The following is a 25,518-nucleotide window of genomic DNA, read 5'->3' on the forward strand; positions in this document are numbered from 1 at the left end:
TATAAAAGGTACACTCCGCTGAGATTCATATTTTTGTTGGTGTACATGTTTGTTGTTCATTCTGCAAGATAAAATCTCTTTCTTGTGCCGTTTTTCTTTGTTGGGCCAAGGCGACCAGTGTTGTACCGACATGCGCGTTCTGAACAGCTCCCTCTAGAGGTTTGAGGTAATCACAAGCTACTTCCATCTACGTAGGTCTGGTGACTTGTGAAACATTTTTGCGTACCTTTTTTTTTAAACTACAAATATACCACAGATGTGTTTTTAACAAGCGGAATCATTTGTCAATTCTTGCTCATAAAATTAAAACTGACTTTTTCGGCTAGAATCAACACAACTCATCTGTCGATAATTTTCAATGCCAACCCCCCCCCTCCTGCGCGAGCTGTGTAAACAAAGAATGTCTAGTAACATGGTGTACGGTGTACACATGCGCACAAGCAAAAATTCCCTGCTAACCTGTGAAATACACTTAACGTCAGCATGGAATTCTCTGCTTCTGTTAGCACCAATTCTTTGCTTACTGTAGCCATTGGGCACAGTCCAACCTATTGACTACACTTGTCAGTTCTCTGATGGACATAATGTGCCAGAATACATGCCTGTAGGCTTTGTTATTGGAAGGGCAAGGGCACCAAGGCACTTTCTCATTTGAAAGGGCCCCCTTTGAGGAAATTGTACATTTCTACTGCAGCTTTTCAAGGGCACCAATGCAATGAGGAGGGAGCATTAGGGCACCAAGGCATTTTCTCCTTGGAAAGGGCACCCTATGAGGAAACTGTACATTTCTACTGCAGCATTTCAAGGGCACCAAGGCAACGACCTTGGGGCATGGAGGCAATCGCCTCCGTTGCCTCTGAGAAGTATCAGGCCTGAGACTAACATCCGTCACCACAATAGTCCTTTAAAACACAGACCGTGGAAATTCAATGTTTACGCCTCGGTGGCTATTAGCTGAACTAAAAGACAAAAAGGGACCCCACACTTATGTTATCAATTGCTAATGGATCCAGCCAATTGTACTTCGGGTCTCCCTTACACATGTAGTAGCATAATTTCCCCAGCGGAGTCTTTTACATACATAATGGGCTCTATTGGTTGGCTAACAAAGTCACTTCTGTCTCCGTGCGGGATGACGTTAGTGTTATTTTCACAGTTCATTGAACGACACGGGGGAGGAGGGGGGTGTGGTTCGGGGGATGCCTTGGGACGGGAAATTCGCCATCTGAAAATTATGTCTCGGGAGTCGTTAAGTGATGGCATTGGATATTTTTTGCAACAGTCCAATGCAAAAAAAAACAGGCGCATGGTTGGTCTGTTTTGTTTTACCTGAATGATTTTGTTGTTTGTTTGTTTGTTTGTTTTCTTTCTGTCTCTTTTCCTCTTAATTTGTGCATAGTTTATTCTGAACTATGAGCTACTGTATATGTATATGTACATAATCATGTAGATGTGACATTAGATACGTTATCAATTATTATTACAGCAAAATCAGTAGTTATATGTATTTATGAAAACCTTTTTTTTCTTTTTCTTTTTTTTATAAATATGTTTTATTATTTTAGGTATTTTTTTTGGAGGAAGCGTTTTTGATGCTCCCTGTCTCGGTAATGTTATTGTGTTGATGCACCTTAGATATTGTATACTTTGTACAAGAGCAGGATATCCATACTGGTTTGTTATCAAAATTGCCCTCATATCAATTTTAATATTACTATTGTATTTATTTCTCGGTAATAATTTTATGTTTTGGATTGTTTTGTGTGAGAATTTTGGAAGTAAATGAAACCGCGACAGAAATCTCAAGCTGTGTAGAATGATAAGCTTCAAGTTGAATTCCCTTTTTTGTACCAATAGTCCTATATTAAGGTGCGGCCATCTTGATTTTCTCCCATTCAAATCAGTGTGACCAAATCGAGGCTGGACGCAGAAATAGTCTGGTTCCTTTTGTAAAATGAATATTAAGCAATCGTTCCTGCTATTGGATACAGGGAACAGTTTTTTCCCTCTAAAGAATTCCTGAGACTCCAAGTACACAATAAAGAGACAAATAGAGGTGGGGGGGGGGGAGGCAACCTCGATCCCAGGGGTGATCGATCTCACCGCGCCTTTTTCTCCCAGCATGCCTTGCTCGATCATAACCCCTGGGTAAGTGTAACTCAAAAATAACCAAATATAAGGGATACTACAATTAGTCCTGTGGTTGATCCATTCTGTGTTGGTCGCTCACACGCTGGATGCGCTGTGTGTAATAAAAGTCATAAACTTGTATTAGTTCAGTGTTGCATGAATACGTACATCTTTATACGCACGCGTTTCGGTGTATAGAGCTTTTTGGAGACGCACGGCGTTTAAAATTTTGCACGTATATGATAGCCAATCAAAGACACGGATCGTAGTTTCCCTCCCGGGGGTTAGAGACGTATGCAGAGCTAGCGTGATACAGCGCGCTGCCCATGGTAGCGAGGTGGGGGGGGGGGGGGGGGGCTACCACATTGTCCAATATCAGAGCCGTATATTGAGAGAGTTTCATCAAATTGCCTTTAGAAGCCTTTCCGTGTCCAACAAAATGAATGGGCGAGTACAGGGTGCCAGACTAGTCTGCCCATAATATCGGTGCTGCATTTGGACCGAAAATAGCGTCCAGCAACCAAATGACCAAAGAATTTCAAAAAATTTATTTTGGTTTTAGCCATACACACCAGGGTGTGTTAGCACTGTATACTCGGTACTTTCCCAGGCTCTGTGAAAAAAAAAATCACAGGCATATTACTTGGATAGGATTGGAACCCACGACCTTTGCATACTACTAGGGTAGTGTCATACCAACTAGAAAACTGGTCCCTCTTTGAATGCAACTCAAATACCTACGTCTTTTTACCCAATTTATTTCTGATATAATTCATGTGCAAGAGAACTTTATTCTTTTTATGGGTCACTCAACCCATCTTGCCCCAGCACCCCCCCCCCCTTATTCGTCTTGACGACGGCGGTAATATTTACTCTTTAGCATAAAGACACCTTGCAAAACGTTAGTGCTTCACCTCCATCTAATACTTCACATAAATTTGTATTCAATCTCTCATCCTAAAAGCTCTTTACAATGAATTCTTGTTTCCGTTTCTTCTTTTTGAGGAACGTTGCATTTTGATTGAAGTAGGATGAGCAGGGCCAGCTGCCGATAGAAGCTCAATTCATTAGAACTCACTCAGTGGCGGAGAGACGTAGTGTTTATGAATATATATGTATAACCACCGCGAGGAACTGTGGGTGACACGGGCAGTTATATGGTTCACATCTGCTAGTCCTTATCACAATCACACAAGACCAGAATAATTATTGCTCATGAACTTGGATGGTAAAAATAAAAAAGGTTTTCTTCTGGTGAAGCTGTCATAATTCTTACTCGAACAATAATCAAAAATGTTGTTTGTGTTTTTAATTTGTTATATGTAATTAATGTATGTTTACTTGAGCTGTCCATTATTTTATGCATATTATTTCTAGCCGGGGCCCAGAGTTTTAAAAAACAGCCAAGTAAAATTGAGAAACATATCTTTAGCGTCTTGAATGGGTATTTTTTTCGGCTTCTGGTTGGAGGTATGTTGCATTTAGATCCAACAATGGTATTAGTGTAAAAGGGAAAAAAATGCAGAATTTGGTTTCAATGTGACTAATTATTTCACAGCCTGATTGGATGTTTTTGTGTGTCGCAAAATAAGTTCTTTTCTGAGGCGAAAAATGTGAAATAGGAGAAATAAACCAGTATGGAAGGATAGACTCGGGGTTTGGTCTGCACACAGTGTATAAGGGAAATGGTGGATTATTCTACAACAAAGGACAGAAACTTTTGCTCTTTGTTGAAAAATATTAAAGCAATTGACTCGTGGAACCTCTAGGTGGCAGCAGACTTACCAAGCAAAACCATCGTTCTTGGTAACGTGTGCATGCTCAGAACTATTAAACAAGGTTGTGGGTTCGAATCCCCCCAAGCTAAGCGCTGATTTCACAATGACTTGAATAAGTATTTTCTTCCAGATACTGGATCACAATTTCTTGATTTGTGCGGTTCATAATCATAGACGTTAAACCAATGTTTGTATGAGAGAGATTGGCTGTTGCCAGCTGGGTGTTTATATCCCCTTGTTGGAGTTTGCTGAGTTCTCTTGATGGGAAGATCATCTAGACAAAAAGACAAACAAACAATGGAAATTTACCTGGTAAACTCTGCTGCAATCTAGTGTTCAAAAGTCTCCCATTGGCGCAAAAAAAAAAAAAAGAGACGTCAAGATTTTAGCTTGTTTTTTTCCACCATCCAAATCCTAAAAGACAAGTCTGTGTGCAGCACCACCCCATAGAGTATACATGAAAGAAGAAGTATAGCGTAGGCTTTTTATTAAAGAAACCCCTTGTACATTTAACCCAGAGACTATTTATACAAAAACAAAATACTTTGTAGTCTCAGACTTTTACCAAGCAGTATTATATCAGGATTTGTTGTTTAGTACAGATGTAGAGACAGTAGTAGACCCAGAAGTGTAATAAGAAATAAAAGTTGATATCATCCATTGAAACGCTGTACGAGTAGAGTGTCTTATTTTTTCATTTTTTCATGTTTGATGACGGCATTTTCCCTTGCGGAGTGTCGTGGCCGAGTGGTTAAGAGCTCCAGACTCGAGGCTCTGGTGTTTCTGTGAAACAGAGTGTGGTTTTGAGTCCCAGTTGTGACACTTGTGTCCTTAAAGGGATGCTACAGTGAATTCAAATAAAACAGTTTATTTTGCTGTCATTTATTTCTGATATATGTATTGAACATCAATAAAATGTGTTTTGTTTATTCCTGACATGTCTGACTTGCGTAATTAGCGAATAAGTCATGCCCCCCCCTTTTGTGGATTGTTACCGCCCCCCCCCCCACCATCGACGTCACGTCGGGAATTCAAACATATCGTCGGCAAAAAGAGTTTGGTCCCTAACTACACGCGCCTAGGTACCAGGCCACACAGTGCACGCGTCTCTATATGCACACAGCCAGGGGGCCCGAAGGCTCGGGTGACCGACATGACACCAAGTTTATGCAAATGAAGGCTCCCTTTAAGGGGTGGGGTGGGTTCCCCTAATCTCTTGAAAACCATTTTTAAAATACTTGCGCATTTAATAAAAAATATAACAGCCACCCTTTAAGCAAGACACTTAACCATGAGGCTTCGGATGGGACGTAAAGCTGTTTGTCCCGTATTGCATGTAAAAGAATCCAGTGCACTTATCGAAAAGAGAAGGGGTTCACCCCGGTGTTCCTGGTTTGATTGGCTGCGCATTGCGACTAGGAGGGTGCCCCATGCAATTATGTCCTCTATGCAATAGTATCCGAAGGACATTATTGCATATGCAATAATGTCCGCCGAACGGTTTTGCATATGCAATTGGTCTGCCCGGACGCTGATGCATAATGCAATTGTGTCCGCCCGGACACATTTGCATATGCAGTTGTGTCCGCCCCCATGCAAAACCGTCCTTGCAGTACATTTAACGCCCTTGGTCCTCGCGACACGTTCGCCATTTTCTTACAAGCTGAGTGCATGTCATGAATGACACGGGAAATGTTCGGCCGTTGGGTATTCGCTGCAATCGAATCCGCCGGATGGTTTTTGCATAGCCCCGAACACGATTGCATATGCAAAAGTGTCCGGAGCGGCCAATATTGCTTGGCGGACACAATTGCATCTGAAAAGGGACTTGGAGAGTCTATATACATCTGGATTGAGCCAGATGTTTGTTTGATGCTATCTCGTCTCCAGTAATTTGTGTTGCTATATCGGTGACTAGGTCATCAAAATGAACGTTACCAATCTAGACTAGGCTGATGAGCTTGTGCAAATTCTTGTTCATGATGTAGTGATGCATGATAAGAATTTCTTGAAACCATGATTGTCCTTTGCCACAATACTATTTTGAATTTTGCTCAGCTGTGTATGAGAAATGTCTCTTTGACTTTTGTTAATTCTACCTTCAAATGAAGTCTTTTTATGAAATCAGCTTGTTGAGTGTTCATAAGTGTGATTTAATTATAACCGATTGCACCCTTTCTTTGATATAACCTGCGAATGCACTGCTCTCTATGAAGTGTACTGCTAAAAACTGACCGAATACCTTTATTGTCGCTATACTTATACCTCTGAAAAACCCTTAATTAACACCTCATTAGCATCTCATTAGCATCTCATTAGTTTCTTTGCAAAGCTTGAATGGCAAAGATATTTTGTGCTTTTTATCGAACCCTGTAAATCGAATAGTATTCGATATGATACTGCACGAGGGCTCCATGGATAATGTAAACAATTTTTTTTTTTTTCACCCAAGTTGCAAGAAGAATGTTATGATCGAGCCATGTTTCTCTTAGTACAAGGCAAAGACTGACAATAATTATCGATAAACCAATTTTTCCATGTTCTTTTGTCTAAACTTGTTAGAAATTTCCCCGCTAATGTTTTTTTTTGGTCTGTATTATATTGAATGTCATTCTAAATATCTCTGTTTTTTGGACAAAATCTCCCTGATTGCAAGATGCAAATGTTTGCGGCTCTTGTGTTTTGGTACAAGCCATTTCCGATTGCTACAGTTTTTAAAGGGTTAATATCGAACCTTTGGCTGATATAGCAACATGTAAGAGTTGCTCCTTAAAGACACTGCACACCTTTGGTAATTGTCGAAGACCAGTCTTCTCACTTGGTGTATCCCAAAGTATGCTTAAAATAACAAATCAGTGAAAATTTGATCTGTTGGTCGTCGAAATTGCCAGACAATCATGGAAGGAAAACACAAAGTTGTGTGCTTTCATGCTTGATTTCGAGAGCTCACGCCGGTCTCAAAATCAATTTAAATATTTTATTGAGAAATTACTTCTTTCTCAAAAACTAAGTTACTTCAGAGGGAGCCGTTTCTCACAATGTCTTATACTATCAACAGCTCTCTATTGCTCGTTACCAAGAAAGTTGTTATGTTAACAATTATTTTGAGTAGTTACCAATTAGTCCAGTGGCTTTAAGCAATCATGCCACTGCCTAATAACACACACACACACAAAGGAAGTAAACTAAAACACCAGCTCATTTATTAAATACATATTTAGACTTCTTTATTTGCAATACAATGACACATTCCATTCACCAAGCTAAAACTCACAAAATAATGGGTAGATTCTGTGAAGAAAAAAACAATTAATGAGGAATTAACTTAACAAGAAAGGTGTATTGTGATTGGCTTTAAGTAGTCACATGATTAGAGTGTACATGTACATACATATGGTAGTAATAGAAGTCAGGGAGCTAGACGCGCTACACTTCATGAAGCAACTACTCTTTCTTGGTGCTTGTTTGTACATTGACTTTTCTGTTTGGTCATTGAAAGTACAAATACATCAGTCATTCACTGCGCAAGTTGTTTGTCCGTCAATCTTTCTACTGCATGAATTCACTGCGATTAAAGGCACTGGGACCTCTTTAGTAATTGTCAAAGACCAGTCTTCTCACTTGGTGTATCCCAACATATCCATAAAATAACAAATCTGTGAAATTTTTACTCAATTGGTCATCGAAGTTGCAAGAGAATAGTGGAACAAAAAACACTATTGTCACACAAGTTGTGTGCTTTCAGATGCATAATAAAAGGCTTCAGGCCTGAAGTCTTTTGTTATTTGTTGCATATATGAAGGAAAACAACTTCAAGGAGATGGTCCTGAAAGTGTCTACATAAAACAATTTGTAAGGTGTGTTACTTTTGTCATGATATAATGGAATGTTTATTACACTGGACTCATTCCCACTAAGACCTGGGGTTGACCTTTAGATGTGTATCTAAGATGCGTCTCAATCTTTATTGCTAAGCAAAGTGTGTAGTCACAATAAAGATCACTTTGGCGATAGTGACAACTCCTCTTAATATGAAACATAGATCTTTCTGAAATCCTGCCCAGTTTTGCTCTATCCAAAAGATTCAACATTTTTCTTTGATCCTATTTTTCATCTCTTCATAAATCCATGTTTTTACAAGTTGAAGAGTTAGGTTTTTATGTACAGCCGCTGGGGGTCATTGCAATTATCAAGAAATATTTGTAGATACAAAAAGATGTTTACAATATACATTTCTATAAGTTACAAATTGTAGATAGATGAAGATGTGTTTCAGGTTAAGAAATAAAGGAGATAAATTATTATTTGATCCGATAAAAAAAACAAAAAAACAAAACATACTACAATTTTTACAGGAACCAATCGGAAAAACAAAGAGGGAATCATTGAAATTTTTTTCTTGAGACATAAATCAAGCCAAAGACTGTAAAAATCAGCACAAACCAATTCTTGGTAACATTGAGGAAAACTTAATCTTGGTCAAAACTATCACAGCATGTTCTTATAAGAGATTATACGATTCCCCGGTTATTTTCGGCAAAGAAGCAGCCCATTTCACTTTCTTGCATTCTTATTTGAGAAATTGTACCTCTTCAGATGTAACTGTCTTTCAAATTCTTTTTGCAGCGTGCAAATGAAGTTTAAGTTAATTTATATAACCTTGTATTCAACTATGTATTCAACTATGTACTATAACCTTGTATTCAACCTTGTGTAAGGCATTCTTTTCAATCGTGAAAATTTTCGTCAAATTCAGCAGAGCACACACATTTTCTGTGAAAAGCTGCTGACAATTTGGATGCTGTTTTAGTACATGGTAAAATTGAATGATTATCTTTTTTAATCGCACAACGCCAACAAAATAAGGCTTCAGACATTAAGTGAAACAGAATGTCCGAATTGAGTTTCTCCAATTGTGTACGAAATAGAATAACGCAATGTTTAAATTGGCTGCTTATTTGCCTAAAATGACAAAGAAAATTATCGCTAAATTAAAAATAAATTCTTAAAAACTCTCCCAAACTAATGCTGGATAAATGAAGTAGGAAAAAACACTTAGCTAGAAAACCAGGGTATATAGTTCATTTAATTTCATAACGTGTGATTTGACTGTGAAATTTGGCTCTCGAAATCTCATAAATATGTTGCATTCTTCCATTATACCATTGTAAGCTTCTGCTACAGAAGGGTAAACACAGGAATAATGACCTCCTAATGTATGCATGGAAGGAATGGTGACCTCATTATGTATGCACGGAAAGAATAATGACCTCATAATGTATGCATTTATTCAGTGATGTAATGTAAAAGCTCGACTGTAAGGCCCACGCGCATTAAACATTCTGAAATCATCGGATAAACAAAACCTCTGGATTGATTGGTGTTGAAGTTTTCAGTAAATTCCTTAGAACTGCTCGAGCAGAAAAAAAAATGCTTAACAACTTTTGCTGATCAAAAATATTACATGGTAGCTTGGCTGGTAACCCTTTTGCGGTAAGCATAATTTGGTTGTGCTTAGCAACTTCTTTTGCTGATGCAGCTCAATGACATTTGGCTCTGAGGTAACGAGGGGATAGTTGTGCCTCTTTTATGAAGACCTGAAAAGCCGTCTTTTGTTTTTAAATAAAATCCGACACGTAGATCCTTGTCATTTGATAGTAAGTAACCTTTCATAACGCCAAAGTGACTGGTGTTATTGGTGGTTTCTCGTTGGTGGTCCGTTAAATTGGGGGGGGGGGGTAGGGAGAGTTGAAGCAACAAAGGTGTGACACTGAACACAATGTTCAAGTTCTGGGCATTGAGCTCTAGAGGTAAAAAGCTACAGTTCTTATTCTTGCATTGCTGAAGAGTAGCTGGAGTGAACATAATGAAGTTAAACTTAGCTCCTTTGTGATAGAAACAACTGCGCTAAGGCAAAAACAACAGAGAGACACCGAATTTAGTGACACGTGGTGTGCCAGTCAACCAATCAAATGACAACGATCTAAGTGCGAGTTCCAACAAAGTTTTAAGTATCGTAAAAGCAGCACCTCAACCGAACTGGAACTGGAAACCCCCTGGAAACCCACTATTGTAATAGCCGCTGTCCCGATGATGGCCGCCACCCCCTCCGAAAGGGAAGCCGGCAGGATGGCCAAAAAAGCTGGTGAAGATCTGGTTGGGGTCGAAACCTAATAAGCAAAGAAAATATATAAAAAAATCAGATATATTTTTCAATCTGACAAATTAATTTCATAGTAATTTTTTTTTTATCTACACAAATAAATAGAATGTATTTGACATTAAAAATATGTCATTAATTTGATTTCAGTAAAAAAAAATATCATCATGCAATAGTTTTGCATAATTGGAAGAGCATGATAGTATATACAAAAATAGTTTACAAACTTTTCATTATTTACAAATGTTTAAAAAATAGTTTTAAAAACAGGTTTCCCCACCAGATCCTCAGCAGTTTCTAAACCATGAATTTAGATGAAAGGTGAATGCATGATAGGCTAAATCTATAAGTTCAATAAAACTAGTTTCCAAACTAAGCACAGCCGATCGCAGACACAAAACTGGCTCCACTCTAATGGAGCTGCGCAAGTAGGAATTCTGCGCATAAAGCCTGGTTCATACTTCCTACGAATGCTTTGTGCCAGGCAAAACTGACGTCACCTCTCTGTTTTTCGCTGTGAATGTTTCGGACGATAGCTAAACTCTACCGAATTGTTCGTTTGCGAGTTTGTGACGCCATGAAGTATGAACCAAGCTTTGACACGCAGTATTCCGAGGTAAGCAACACCATAAAGGTGGAAACGGCTCTTTCTTCGGCACAAGGTATCTGGTGATTTTGGTTCTCTTTCTTGAGTTGTTTTTGAGGTTGGATTTTACGGCCGAGTGGCATCACACCCAGAAGGAGAATTCTGAGTTGCAATCGTCCGCATAAAACAAACTGCTGAAGATATCCCCCGGATCGAAATCTGTAAACACAGTCACAACAAAAAGTGTTCTTTTATGGAATTGTCCTTTCAGTCTTCATTGGTTTCTGTTACTTTCAGAGTCTGGCTTTCATTTCGTTTCATTTCATTTCTTAATAATCTGGTTGTGAAACGGAGGATTCTTAGGAAAAAGGAGCTTAATCACTGTACTAGCCAAGAACCCAATGGAGAGAAGACGAGGAAGGAAGTTTCAGTTTTAGATGTGGGAGAAAAACCCCAGAGTATTATTCCAGAGAAAACCCATGGGTTACCTGACTGCATGGACGTAGTCGGGTAGGGCCTGAAAACCCAATCCACAAGGTGGGATTTGAATGCTGCCAGCGGCCAGTATTCTCTACTCTTTACAAACACTGGCCTTAGTCTTTGCTCCCAGCAGTACATTCCAATACTTCAAGCATTCGCTACAAACTCTGGCATGTAAACTACAAATCAACTTCAGGCCTTGGAACGTTGCTCTTCAAGGGGCACAGGAATTTTCCTCTAGTGAAGGGCACCATGTAATGAGGAAAATGTAAAAAAGAAGTGGAACTTTGCAGAGGGCACCACAGCAGCAGAGGGCACCACAGCACCACAGGGCACCATGATGATTTCTGTGGGTGCCAAATGTTATTTTGAGGCCTGCCAACTTACCACTAAAGCCACCGTCCATGTCCTCCAAGTCTTGTCCGCTATCGTATCGCATCTTCTTCTTGGCGTCCGATAGAACGGAGTACGCCTCGCCGACTTCCTTGAACTTCACTTCCTCAGCTTTCTTGTCTTCCTCCGACTTGCTGGAATGGCGGTCTGTGAACAACAGGGATGAGTCCAGATGAAAATGAAAAATCACAGCAAAAGCACAGAGATATCACAATTGCTGTGGGCGCCCTTGGATTATTACGAGGCCTGCGGAAGGAATCCACTATTCACGAACATAGAAAGCGTCTTCTCGGCTTACCTGGATGATGGAGCAACGCATGTTTCTTATACGCCTTCTTAATTTCATCTTCGGTGGCGTTCTTGGTGACCTTCAGGAGCTTGTAGTAATCTTTCCTCTTGCTTTTCTTCAGTTCAAGTTTGGCTTCTTTAAGGAGACTCTGGTTTTCTGGACGGAGTGTAACAACGATAATAGTAAATAAGGCTAGAAGATTTGCATGGTGGAAAGACAACAAACACAAATAGTTTACGGTGCGATTTTTGCAGTGAAAATTTTTCTGACGACAGACAGTGTATACTATCAGAAATGTTGAGTCCCTGTTAAATGCTGTAATTATAGCCAATGAAAGCCAAATTTCTGTAATCTTTTTTTTAAGACAAATACAAGAATATATCTATCTATCTTGTATTCTTGGATGCAAGAATCTTTGTACGCTTGGAGGCAAGCTTCTCAAGATGTATCATAGTGCTTGATTTTAGCCAATAGCCTGGCACACACAAACACTAGAAAACAGTACTGTTGGCAAGTTAACCTTCCTTCTTAGGTAGCATTGCAGAGTCAAAAATCAAAGAGATTTAGAACTTTTTAAAGTATCACTTCAGCACAGAAGAAAAGACACACAAAGCAGGCTTGATTACCGTGTACATTCGCAAACCACTTCCACGACAAGTCTACCTGACTCGTCTGCACAACTCGTCTGCAAGACAACTCTTACTTTCATCATTTCACTCACCTCTTGTTCTATCCATCTGGCTTATCTTCTCATAATCACGTACTGCATCCTCGTACTGCTCTGTCTCCATGTAACTGGAAGGATTCAAACCAAAGTGTTGTTTGTTTATTTCTTTGTTGAGATGATCTTCCTGTCAAGGGAACGCGGCAAACTCCCACAAGGGAATACAAACGCCAAGCTGGCAACAGCCAATCTCTCTCATATAAAAGTCAATGATTATGAAGTGCACAAATCAAGATCTTGTGATAGAAGACAATACTTAATAATAGTAATAATAACACACGGAGTCCCAATGCGCTGTACAAAGTCAAAACAGATAAACAAACAAAATTAGATAGACTTTAACAAGTGAGTTTTGAGAAGGCGTTTGAATAAATCCAGAGTTTGTGCGTCTTTGATGTTACGGGGGAGTTTGTTCCAAAGAGTAGAAGACGTGGAAAATGCACATTGGCCGTAAGACTTCGTTGAGGCCGATGAACATCTAGTTATTGTAAAATAAGTAGTTAGCTTGGGGCATTCGAACCCATAACCTTGTAGTTTGCACGTACTATGACTTATGAGGCATCCTTGGTTTCAATACCACAAATATACAATAATTTAAAAAGCACTCATAGTTTTGTTCTACAAGGTATGCAGAGCTATTCCCGGAATATCAGACCCATTCACAAGGTGTCGTTGGTTTCAAACTCACCATTTTGCTCGCCTCATAAATGCCTTGAGATACTCTGGGTCTAATTCTAGTGCCTTGGTACAGTCCTCGATCGCTTGATCCAACTTTTTGAGCTGCAAGTGAAGATCAAATAACCAATGTTAACAAAAAAGTCAAAATCCTTTAAATTAAACAATATATGCTGTTGGATTTTGAATGGTTCATGCTGGTTTGGGGTTCAGTCCTCAGTCCGAATCAAACAAAACATGCTATTGGATTTTGAAAGAATATTGCATGGTTTTTTACCCTTACACCGATGTGCATAAGCATTGTATACTCAATACTTTATCCCTCAACTTTTCTTCTTTATCCCCGATGCAATATTTCACATCTAAAGACCGTATTTGATAATTCCATTTTTTTGCTATGAAAGTCCCCATCTTTCAACCCGTATGTACGCATACTCGCACGCACACCCGCACAGACGCCATGTTGTAGGGCAGATATTTGAACAGTGACGTCTTTTTCAATACAGTCTATTGGATTCTAAAAGTTTGAGGGTAACTAGGGTCCGCTAAGTTTCAGAGCTGAACATTCTTACCTTTGCGCAGACCGTTGCCCGATTGCAGTAGATTTTAGCATTTGTGTTGACGTTGAGCAGGTCCACCGCCAGGGCTTGTGTGTAAAGTTCATACGCCTCTTGGTACTTCCCGCCTTTAAATGTTTCGTTACCTTCCTCCTTTATAGATTTTAATAGTTTACATTTCTGTAGATAGAGAGAGAGAATTTGAACAAAAAAACAGGAAAGAGTTAATAACTGATTCTGCACACAAATATCTGTATGTATAGACAAAATTTAGCATTCAAGAAAGACCTTTTTTAAACAACTTGTAAGGTTTGGAAACTTATTTTACCATTCACTCAAATCAAACAAAATATTGGAACAACTTGTGAACAACTTGTCCCTGTATATAACTCGCATAATTTCTAATGTCCATATAGGCCTTGAATTTCGACCTTAAAAAGGGCACAGCAATTTCCCTCTGATAAGGGGCACTTCTATGAGGAAAATGTATTGGAGCTTTTCAAAGGGCACCACAGCAAAAGCACAGGGCATCATGGCAATCGCTGTGGGTGGGTTGTTTCGGGGCCTGTCTTAAGATCATAGACCTTTATTAGGGAAGGGGGTCAGGGTGGGTTAGTTTGAGGCCTGTCTCTACCCCCTCACCTTGAGAGCGACTCGAGCTTCGGAATGATCGGGGGCAAGTCTGAGCGTCTGCTGGAAGTGTTGTATCGCCTTGTCCATGATGTCCTGGTAGTACAAGCAAAGCCCCCTCACAAAAATAGCGTCGGCGTTCAGAGATTCTCGCACTAAAATGGCACTAGGGTCAAATCAAGTAGATGATACTGAATGGTTAGACAGTAGGAGGGTTAATGGTAAACATTGAGTCTTTAGCAAGGAGGATGTTCTCCAGCCCAAATTTGCTTGCAATTACACAGCTAACCGTGAAAGTTGGTTCTAAAGCTCCTAAGCACACAAAGTCGGTGAAATGAGATTAAATAACATTTTTAAAAAGAGTCTTCAAGATAAACAAAAAGAAGGCAAGCCCAAAGCTTACTTGATAGATTGCGATGCTTCTGAAAACCTCCTCATCTTGGCTAGAGCCTCGGCTCTCTTGACCTTGAACTTGGTACTCGCCGGGGAGTGTTCTATGGCTCGGTCCATGAGATAAACGACCTTTCGGAAATCTCCAGATTCAAAGGCTTTATCACTATCCTTGTCGTGGTGCTGTACCAATTTAGCCGCCCGTAACTGCGGAAGAAAACACACCAGACAAATAAAGTTACGTTAGATTCACAAATTTCCTGACATAAAGCAAAATCTTGTTTCTATTTGAGAGTGTCTTTGCAGGTATAAATTAGCCAAGGATTAAATTTAGAAGGACAGACCAATCTACTGCAGATGTCCTGTACTTAAGTTTTCCTCCATTACTGGGGCACTAATAAAGCCGGGGCGCAATACTGGGGGCTGCGCTTATAGCGCAGCATTTGTTTTTCTGTATGCATCACAGCCATCTGTAACCAATCATATCAGTCCAGCCCCGGCATAAATGCGTTATCAACCCATACAGGACATATGAAATTGACCTACAGAGGTCAAGGCCTCCATTGCCCCCGGTCTTTGCCTCGGTGCCCCTTCAAAAGTTTCCCAATGACTTTTAGATCTTCAAATGGAAGAGCCTTTTGCAAATTCCTGACCTATTACAATTAAATACACTTCAATTCACCTCAACAGAACTCAATTTTTTTTTACATTTAACCGTGACAATACACAAACACGTATGCATCTCTAAATTTTACTTTTCCCAATAAGAGATAACCCAATTATTGTTGGTTAAACAAAATGAATAAAATATCAAAATGATAATTACAGCGTAAAGCAACATATTTACCTCTGATTGCGCTAGTTTATTATGTGGATCTAACTCTATGACTCTGTTGAGTGAACGAACAGACGCATCCCCAAAACCCAACGCTAAGTGACATTTTGCCTCTCTCAGATATGCCTGCAAAAAAAGAGAACAAGAACTAAGACATGTAAGAGAAGATTTATCCCTTGAATCCGCACGTTTCACCGTGTCATGACATGTGTTTAAAATAAATCCGTAATTCTCGATATCAAGAATTGATATTGTTTTACTGTTTTCTCAAAAAGTAAATAATTTCATGGAATTTCAAGAGAAGTCTTTCACCACTACCTTCTGTAAACCCTGTAAGTTATTTGTAAATCTGTGAACTTTTTTTTTTTTCTGTACCGAAAGGGTCCAATGGCTTTAAGGTATTACACAATCAGGAATAGCCGTTTGTAGAAAAACTCAAGACCACCAGTTTTGTCAGGTCATGCGCGATTCTAGTCTAGTCTGGCCCGTAGTCTAGTGTTACTACTTAGTGTATTTGTATGTATTTAAGAATTTTCTATCTTCACCTTTCAAAGGCTCATACTTTTTTCAAAACTTAATATTTAACTCTTATACGTTGGTATACCTTTACGAGTGTACTGTCGATTCCTATTGCTCGCTGGACGTCTTCAAGACCCTTCTGGTATTTATCAAGCATTATAAAAGCGGCTGCTCGGTTGTTGTAATAATTCGGTGAAGTCGGACACATATCTAGAGGGACCAAAATGCGTAAAACAACATTGGTTAATAATTTGGAAAAAAGAACGAAGATGGTGACAGACAAAAGCACAGATGAGGTGTGTGAAATTAATACAATCAACATTGTTGCTAACCAGCGACAAAAATAGTTAAAAGAAAAAAGAATTTTGCTTATTCAAGCTCTGCAGCCGTCCTCACGCCGTGCATTAAATCAAAGACGATAATACATCAATGCTTCTTTTTTTTTTATTATTTTAAATTTGTGATTTAGCACATGCTTTTGAATTTTCATCTCGATATTTACACATTCAATTTCCTCTGTGGTTTATAACTTGAGCTTAGAACTGTTTTTATGGGATTTGTTTCAATATGTTCAGAACAACAATGAGTCTCTTGAAGATGGAGGATCCAGTAGGATTGAGGACTGGAAACCCAAATAAAAAGTACTTCTCACTCAACCAGGCATTCCAATCTAAAGCCTGGTTCAAGATTCCTACGAATGCAAAGTGATTTTTGACGTCACATGACTGTTTTCACAGCGAATGTTTCGCAGGAGTTGAACCCAGTTCAACTGTTGTGAGATATTCATTGCGAATTGTGTCGCCAAATTGTGTAACAAATTCGCTGGAAGTATGAACAGGGCTTTATCCAAGTCCAAACATATTGGTGTAAAGTGACATTAGAAGTGAGGACAGTGGAGGATTGAGGTACTAAGCAAGTAGGCTTAGGGAATAACTGGTTAATGCAACATGCAGAACCATTAATTTCACACAACAATTGACATAACCTACGAACCAATTGCTTCTGTGTATAGTTGGATGGCTTTTGTGTAGTCTTTGTTTTTATAGCAAATATTGCCTTCACTTTTCTTCGCCTCTGCAACGCTGAAAGGTAAATAAATATTACAAACAATCAATCACTTATTAGTCATCTCTATAAGTTGGGAGGATGTAGACCCAGTGTAGGCAGTAACTGGGGCGCTGTACTCAACATTTTGAAAAACAGACAACAACGTCCAACTTACTGGGTCTACTGTTTTGGTAGGTTGACATCAAATATAATGTAAAATAGAATTCCAGATTCCCTTACCCATGGACTCCACAGTCTCTGTTTGGACTGAAAGTATAACGAGTGAAGGCACTTCTTTATTCATAAACACGGGATGGCATGAATGGGGGAGGGGTTGCGTATAGTTTCGTCTCGATAGTAACCCTCCTCCTGACCCAGCAGACAGCGAAGGGTTACGATTAATCGCAACCTAGGTATTAATATATTATTAGGTTGCGTAGAGCTTAACAAATTACTGTCCCCCACGCATGCCATATATGCCCAGCAGAGATTTTGTCCCCCAACTCCCTCCCCCACACCCACCCAATACCACAAGGGATAATCTTCCTCACATCGGCACCATATTGTATTGATGTATTGTATATTGATAATGGCAAACTGAAACTCTTTTTGACAGCAGGGGATAACTTTCCGTATGGCGCCACCACTTGTTCACTCATTTTTACAAAAAGGGATATATCAATCAGGTAAATTAGATACTATATTATTTTATTTCGAATGAAAAAGTGGTGGCGCTATACGGAAACTTTTCCGATTTCTCAGTGGTACCGGCCGATATTGCATATAATTATCAAAGTTTATTCTATGAATATGATGAATAAACTTGTGACTCGCACATAATCACATGCTGCTTGCTTTTATAAATCACACACAGAGACAGCGAGTAGTACGACGTACGTAGACACACACAGGTAAAGTAATGGATGAAACAAAATTACGGAAACAGGCCCATGTTTCATCAAAAATCCCCACGAATTTCTTAAATAGTTTCCACTGAAAAACATGCCAAATGAATCTACACTAATATTGGTAAAATTGTACAGTGATTGAACTTACTCTTCATTTGTCTCCATGTTATTATCGGCAGAATTTTCCATGTTTTATTCGTCACGTTTTGTCGCAGCAACGGGTACAAACCATCGGGGAAAATTTATTACTCATTCATTTAACTGGGTCAGACTACATACTAAACAAAAAAGTGATTTAAAAAGATGGGGTTACTTTTTGTTTTTCTCTGTTTTATAATATCTACTCAAATTTTACATTTCTATATACTACCTCATCTTAAAATATATATGAAAAATTGAAAATGGAAAAAATTGGTTTAAAATTATAATATAAAAACATGTTTACCATATATGGAAAGAGTAACACCCCTTATTACAACTTGGTATCAACCTAAGTTCTAGAAATTTCTAAGCGTGTCACATTGTACAGCGCCGCCACGCGCCTACCTGTGTAATTTGGGGATTTTTAGACGGAAGCTAAACAGTTTTTATTCGTCTATCAAATAACAAATAAATTATTATTGTTAACAGATTATTAAACTTTTACTTCTTTGTAAAAATTGCGCATACGACTTAGGCAGTCTCTAGTCCAATAATGCACCATCATTTTAACGCTGGGGACGGCGATTTACAGTAGGCCTCCGCGACCGGAAGCCGATGAGGGCGCGCTCAACCCTTTTCACCACTTTTGGGGTGTGGTTATGAGGGGGGGAGGCGTACTCGCAAGCAACCACACTACACACAATAAGATTACTTGTCTCTTCCTTCATGCTTGAAACAATTGTGGCTTCGAACTCCGGCAACTATGACAAATAGAAAAACGAAGGTCTGCTACAGGTAGTATGGAACAATAACCAACTGAAGGACGACAGACTCTGAGACAGGCCCATCACCGTTTTGCACAAGGCCGTCTTTACTCAAGATGGTCCTTGACCAACGTCCTTTATAAATTATTTCTGCAACTTTTCTGAGACACGTCAGCTCCTTTTGTCTGCTGGGCCTAATTTGTGAAAACAACACAAAGAACACTCACCTTCTTCAACTATTTCACCAAGATACTCAAGTAGGCCTAATGCACTGAGTTTCTATAGGCCCATCAAAAAAATAACATTTGTTACAATGTCGGCGCCTAATGTAAGAAAAGTTTAAAGATGTGCACGCATTACATTTAACTTTCCCGCCAACCCAAGTTGCTGTAATTCTGTTTTTGTCCACTTAAAGCCCCTGCTTCTGATGGAAATAAACTTAGTTGCTGACAACTTAACTTCCATTGTGTATTATAAAAGTTTGGCCCGACCCTATTTACTGTAAGAAAACATTTTTCGAGGATAATGTAGGCTACCCAAAGTTCTAAAGTAAACAACCCCAGCACGATATTAGACCACTTTTTTAGCAACCTCTAAAAGCCATGACCTTCAAATCTTGGATCGACAGAAAAAGTTATCAGAATTTTTTTCCTGAAGACGAGCAGAGTATACTGTTCGGAACGTCGAGACCAAACCGGCTCTTTTCAGAGCCATTTTACTCATGGTTGTACCCGCAAGTTTACTATTTATATTTGTATTTATAGTTACTCTTAGAACATTTGAAGTTACCCTGATTGGTAATAAAATAGTACAAAAATATGACAACAATATGCGATCATTTATTTCAAAGCCCGGAAATAATTATTCCTTTATTCAAAATAGTGCATTTCAGAACAGCATAGCATGTACTTGGCACAGCAGTTTATTACAAAATGGGTATAAAAATAATGATAACAACTGTTTAAAAAACTGTCTTACAAAACTGTATCAAAAATAGTACCTTGTGACAAACTATTATTTCAAAATTTATTTGGCAGAATACTTTGTTGCAAAAGAAGTTATAGTTATAGCATTCTCTCGAATTTAAATTACAGTGGATTTAAAGTCTTGACTAAAAACACGACGATGGTACATAATCATAGCAACCATCTTTATAAAGACATGGTATTCTTTTGGTAATTGTCCCCATTGGTGTATCTCAACATTCATAAATAACAAACCTGTGAAAATTTTTGATCAATAATTATATGGTCATCGAATTTTGAAGGGAAAAAAATAAAGCCCTTGTTGCATATAATTGATTGCTTGGTTTTGGACTGCTGAGAAAGGCTTCATGCTTGAAGTCTTTCTCAGATTAATACTTTTGGGAAATTACCTCTCTTTCTAAAACGTCATTACTTTAAAGGGTGCCGTTTCTAACAATGCTTTATAACCTGCGCCTAGCAGCAATGACTATAGTTTTAACCATTTTGAGTTACAATTATCTCATTAGTGTCTAAGCCAAAAGTGTTTTCGCTAAAAGTGGCAAGACAGTTTTGAGTTGTTGTGAAGATACCCTGCTATCAAAAGTACAATGTATTGCGGAAATTATACTAAAAAGTTGCACGCATTCCTTATGTTTGTCTTAATCGTTATACAGTAACTGAAGTGCTATTTAACTTTTAGACGTTTTGTAGTTTCCAAAGATACTTAAGTACATCTATAAACTTTTTCTGCAGTTAGCTTAAGCGATCTTTAAATGTTAAAGGATTCAAATAGAAGCAATCGTTCCAGACATTTTGTCATTTCTACCCAAACGTTTTTTGTCTGTACTTAACAAAGTAAATTTAGTTTGTATAACTAAAGTAATTTTCTTTCAACTTCTGCTAAAACTCAACTCTTATAAACTCATGTGGTTTATTGCTTTTAAAATAAAAGTATAACAATGGAAATCTCAATAGCCTAAGTACGCTGTCAGTCAAAACCTCTGACACTATTTCATTAAAAGAACATTAATACAAAGGTCGTGGGTTCGAATCCCATCTGAGGTGATTTGCCTGTGGGTTTTTCACAGAACTCAGGAGAGTACAGAGTATCCATTGTTTAAAACACATTGGTGTAATAAAGGGTAAAAACAAATGAATATCTTTATCACTGATTCAAAACTATACATCTTTTAAAACGTCAATTGGAATTTAAAGTTATTGGAAAAATAAATGGTTGTTTATCATGTAGGCCTTCTTGGAGCAGCCGTTTCCTTGCATATCTACGGTGTAGCCGAGGTCATCTTTCATGCTGCAATATCTGCAGTTTCTCAACATCTTGAACCTGTACAATATACTCAGGGATGGAAGTTTGGGAAAAACTGAAGGAAACCCAGAAAGAAAAACTCAAGGGGAAACTGCACCAGGAGCAAACCCTGGACAGACCCATTACCAAGGACTAGAACCACCCTCACAACAAACTTTAAAGAGTTATTTGTTAGTTTACAGAGCTAACCTCCCCCATCATTTAATCTTTTTTTTTGTAATAAATGTTTCTTAATAGCTGTTTAAGAGCACCTTAGAGTTCTGAATGTCTGTAAGCATTTTGTGGATATTCATGTTTTGCGAGAATGTTATCCATGTTTTTGTCATGGTTTTGCAAGATGTCTTGGACCACTTTTTCAATTTCAACGGCAGCTGCCATTTTACCAACTGCATTCTTAGAAAGGAATGAGCTGATCTAAAACCAGGACCCGCGGATAAACGAAAGAAGAGTTTCAAAGATGCCGAAAAAACGATTTGCGGAGAAAGTGAGAGAAGTTCATGATTGATAATGTGCAGGGATGATTAAAGACCAGGAAACACCAAGATTTGGGTTTAACGGGAAAAAGGGCAAGGAAAGGAGTCAAGAGAGACAAAGACAGATTTTACTAAAGGAAGATATTATTAGAACTCATCGTGGAAATGTTTTGGCCCTCTAAATTCGTCAAAAGTTATCACATCATCCTTATCCATATCTTGGGCCTCAAACATCTTATCAAGGATGTCGTCAGCTTTGTCCTCTTCGGCATAGCCTTGGTTTATGAAGAAACCCCTAACCTACTCGAATCAAGGAAGATGGCGTTGGGAATTGAATGAACCGCATTAGGATAAGCAGAGAGAGTTTGTGAGTTGGAAATGCAGGAGGATTAATCAAAGTTAATTTACGTTTTCAAAGAAGCCAATGTTATTCCAGAGGTTAGGAGTAGTGCAAATATTATTGTTAAAGGTTTGAAAAGCAATTGAATATTAATAATTGAAACAGAATAAGCATCAACAAAAGGAAAAATGTCACATTAAGAAAGTAAAAAGGGTTCAACACAGACAGTAAAAGTAAAGTGGGAGAATGGGGGGGGGGAGATGAGGAAACGAAGTTAGAAATTAAAAACTGTTTTTCATTGGGATTAGTTAAGTTACAAATATACATGCATGGTAATGTTTTACATTCAACACAAAAACATTTCTAATTGGTTTTTTTTTCAGCTCATGGTTTCTCAATTTGGTAGCACCATCGACTGATATTCTGGTTGCAGAAAGATTCAAGGATAAATCTCATTTCCACATTGTGACATTGGGCTAATTTGGGTTAAAAACAATCATTGTGTATCAGAATAAATGATCCTGGCCTGACGTTTCAATAGTTAATGACCTGAAGTTTTGACCCTAGCAGAGCCCTTTGGAAAGACTCTGCTAAGGTCAAAACTTCAGGTCATTAACTATTTTGTGCATTTATTTATTTCTTGTTTAGGGACACCTTTCTGTAACAACACTGAATTTCAAAGGTGCCCAGCATTTAAACAGCATTTTGTTTTATACCATAATATAGGTTCTTATGGTTGGTAAGCAGTCAGCAAAAGCTAATTCTGTTTTCTCAGAATACTAATAAATAAATAAATCAGGGTAAATATTCCCCAAATAGGGTAGTTTTTGTGGCAAGGACATTGTGAGAGCATTTTTGTTAGCCGCTTAACAACATAAAAGGCTAAGACTCATGCAAGGTGACTCTTAAGGTCATTTTAACAGGTGACTGAACATAGTCTATTGCTCTTGGGAAAATGAAAAGCACAATAGAAATTTAACAGGTCATGGCATTATTGTGGTTTTGCACAACAATGGGAAAATTCCGCAGTTTTAGAAAACTGGCATAGAGCTGACTAGAGAGTTTTTACACACATATACACGTGTATCTGTTTTGTACACGTGTACTAACTGATGAACACACACAAAGTTAGCCCTCTTATTTCACTGATGAAGCTTGCTCTATCACTAATGGGAGGGTGTGATGAGAGAACTTGCTTGATTTCTTCATTGTCTCCTCTCTTCTCGTTTTGCTCTAATAATAACGATAGTTTTAGAGATAATTGACCTCAAAGTTTGATAATTACCACCTAATTTAAATATGCAAATTAGGTCACTTCTGGGTTGAAGCTCTTGTCCCATTTTAGATATGCCATCCAATCAACAAAAATCAACAATAAAACAAACTTTTTCAATTTGTTTGAGAAAATAATAACCAAATCCAAAACTGGGGCGGGGGGGGGGGGGGGGGGGGGGGGGGGTTGCAGAGTTAGCTACCTTACCTCATCTTTTGTCAGTTGCTCATCTTTATCAGCGTCCATCATGTTAAAGATATTTGTTGGTTCTATATCTTGAATAGATCGGATTGTTATGGTGTACACAGCTTCCCTGTCAGTTTTGGGCTGTTTAAGACCTTTGGGAGTCAAGAAGATAACAATAAGAAACTGAGTTCTGTGACTGGGTTTAGAATAGTTTGAATGTTGACTGTTAGTCAGAATCAGGGCAATGGATTTCTGAAAACATTTGTTTTAGGCCCTACTTACCCTACTTAATTCAGCTTGAAAACAAAAAATTCTTGATTTTTAAATTTTTTAAACAGATACAGTGTTCATCTGTGTACAGTGGGCCTTTTTTAATTTTGACTTTTGTAGGTCACATCCCTAAGCTTTTAAACATCTGGTTGCTTATATCAATTGCAATTGCAATTGAAATAAAGAAAACATTTTTCACTAAAACATACAACAGAAATAATGAAATTTTTAGCAGTTATACAATACAGTTGTTTTTTATATAGCGCCATTTCATTTAGACCACAGCGCCTAAAACAAACATTTCCAGTTGGTAAATAACAGAAATTTAATTATTCTTCCAAAAACTTTTAACAGGTATAGTGTAATTTTTCCAAATAGCTTGAAGTTCCGTACCATATTTAGTATCTACTTCCAACATTGGTCCAGGCTGTATGGTAATCTCTCGCTGTTCACCGACACAAACGTCTTTCAGGCCTTCGTACAATCCTGGTAGTTTACGATCCCCACCAACTTCGATCATCAAAGATCTTTTTCTTGATTTACTTGGGGATAAAAATTAAACAAGTTTGGTTAAGAAACTAATTTTAACAATCATGATAAATAAGTGTGATCTTGTTCAAGGGAATTTGTTTATTTGTGAACACTTGTTGTCACTTGCAACATGCTTGCAACGACCCAGCACTTTCAAACTTTCAGCTTTCACCACACAAACAAGTGTTGCTTGTCAACAAATCTGCCCCTTGAACATTATGCCATAATCTTTTCTACTGTATGATCGCACCATAATTTATGGTGCGTGATCATACAGTAGAAAAGAAAGTCTATGATGTATTTTAAGTTAACCATTGCACTAAAAATGGAGGTAATTATAAAAGTTTCAAACTTTGTGTTCAAAAGAAAACAACTATTATATGACAGTCAGATCACAGAAATAATAGCCAGAACAATTAAATACTTACGTGGAATCAAATCTTTCAAGAATAGTTCCGTCATCTTTCATTTGCTGTGCGAAGAATTCAACTTCCAACCAATTTCCCTTTACAGCAATTCTTTTACATTCCCCGAGTGTGGCCAATCTTTTGACGGTAACACCCTCGGGGAATTCTGGCATGTTCACTTCGAATGGCAGCGCCGTCTCCTCGCTCTGGACCACGGCATCGTCAGACTCCTCCGCTGATGATGCCGTAGCAATAAACAGACACAAGAGCACCGCACAATTAAAAACGAAAATACACCGTCCCTTCATTTTGAGTTTGGATTCAGTGCAGTTTAATATTTGTCAGAAATGTAGACGAAGGGAAAATAATTACAAGAGTTGTTCAATTCTTACAACGGCGACCAAAAAGCTAGGACAAACTTTATGCGCACACCTCTAACTTAGTCAGCAACGTGTCACTATGTTATTATAAACAACAATACTATTTTTTATTTAATCTAACGGATAGTTCGTGATTTTAACAATTTGAGTAAAATGTGTAGTTTTTCAGCAAATAAAAGATTGACTTGACGTCATTTAACTGTTATAACAAATCTGTGTCTTTTCAAGTCGCTTTTAATTGTCTAATTAAATTAATTTATTGCACCAAGTACACCAAATTAATTAAAACACCTTACACAAAATGCATAGTCTGGTGTAAAATGTAACTGTGAATATAGTATTCAAAGTACACAGATAAAAAGG

The 25,518-nt window shown here is 38.2% G+C and overlaps 2 protein-coding genes across 5 annotated transcripts; both read right to left on the reverse strand.

Moving 5' to 3' along the window:
* Window positions 1-8,642: 8,642 nt before the first annotated feature.
* On the reverse strand, window positions 8,643-18,336 carry LOC117291468 (dnaJ homolog subfamily C member 7-like). Of its 3 annotated transcripts, none has more exons than XM_033773189.1 (12): window positions 18,250-18,336; window positions 17,140-17,228; window positions 16,232-16,356; window positions 15,640-15,753; window positions 14,806-14,999; window positions 14,415-14,568; window positions 13,788-13,952; window positions 13,229-13,320; window positions 12,538-12,611; window positions 11,826-11,972; window positions 11,522-11,674; window positions 8,643-10,078 (listed from the first exon to the last, which is right to left on the reverse strand). In XM_033773189.1, exons 1-12 carry the CDS (start codon window positions 18,288-18,290, stop codon window positions 9,939-9,941), a joined length of 1,488 nt encoding a protein of 495 aa, XP_033629080.1. In that variant the 5' UTR covers window positions 18,291-18,336; the 3' UTR covers window positions 8,643-9,938. The 3 variants fall into 3 exon arrangements, with proteins under 3 accessions (XP_033629080.1, XP_033629082.1, XP_033629081.1); XM_033773190.1 differs by lacking the exon at window positions 8,643-10,078 and adding an exon at window positions 10,101-10,873; XM_033773191.1 differs by lacking the exon at window positions 17,140-17,228 and having other exon boundaries at window positions 18,250-18,316.
* A 1,512-nt stretch (window positions 18,337-19,848) lies between these two features.
* LOC117291710 lies at window positions 19,849-25,216 on the reverse strand. Of its 2 annotated transcripts, none has more exons than XM_033773569.1 (4): window positions 24,797-25,216; window positions 24,231-24,379; window positions 23,589-23,719; window positions 19,849-21,709 (listed from the first exon to the last, which is right to left on the reverse strand). In XM_033773569.1, exons 1-4 carry the CDS (start codon window positions 25,081-25,083, stop codon window positions 21,548-21,550), a joined length of 729 nt encoding a protein of 242 aa, XP_033629460.1. In that variant the 5' UTR covers window positions 25,084-25,216; the 3' UTR covers window positions 19,849-21,547. The 2 variants fall into 2 exon arrangements, with proteins under 2 accessions (XP_033629460.1, XP_033629461.1); XM_033773570.1 differs by having other exon boundaries at window positions 21,620-22,068.
* Window positions 25,217-25,518: the final 302 nt, after the last annotated feature.

Source organism: Asterias rubens, chromosome 6 (assembly GCF_902459465.1).
Source record: "Asterias rubens chromosome 6, eAstRub1.3, whole genome shotgun sequence".
NCBI classification, from domain to species: Eukaryota; Metazoa; Echinodermata; class Asteroidea; order Forcipulatida; family Asteriidae; genus Asterias; species Asterias rubens.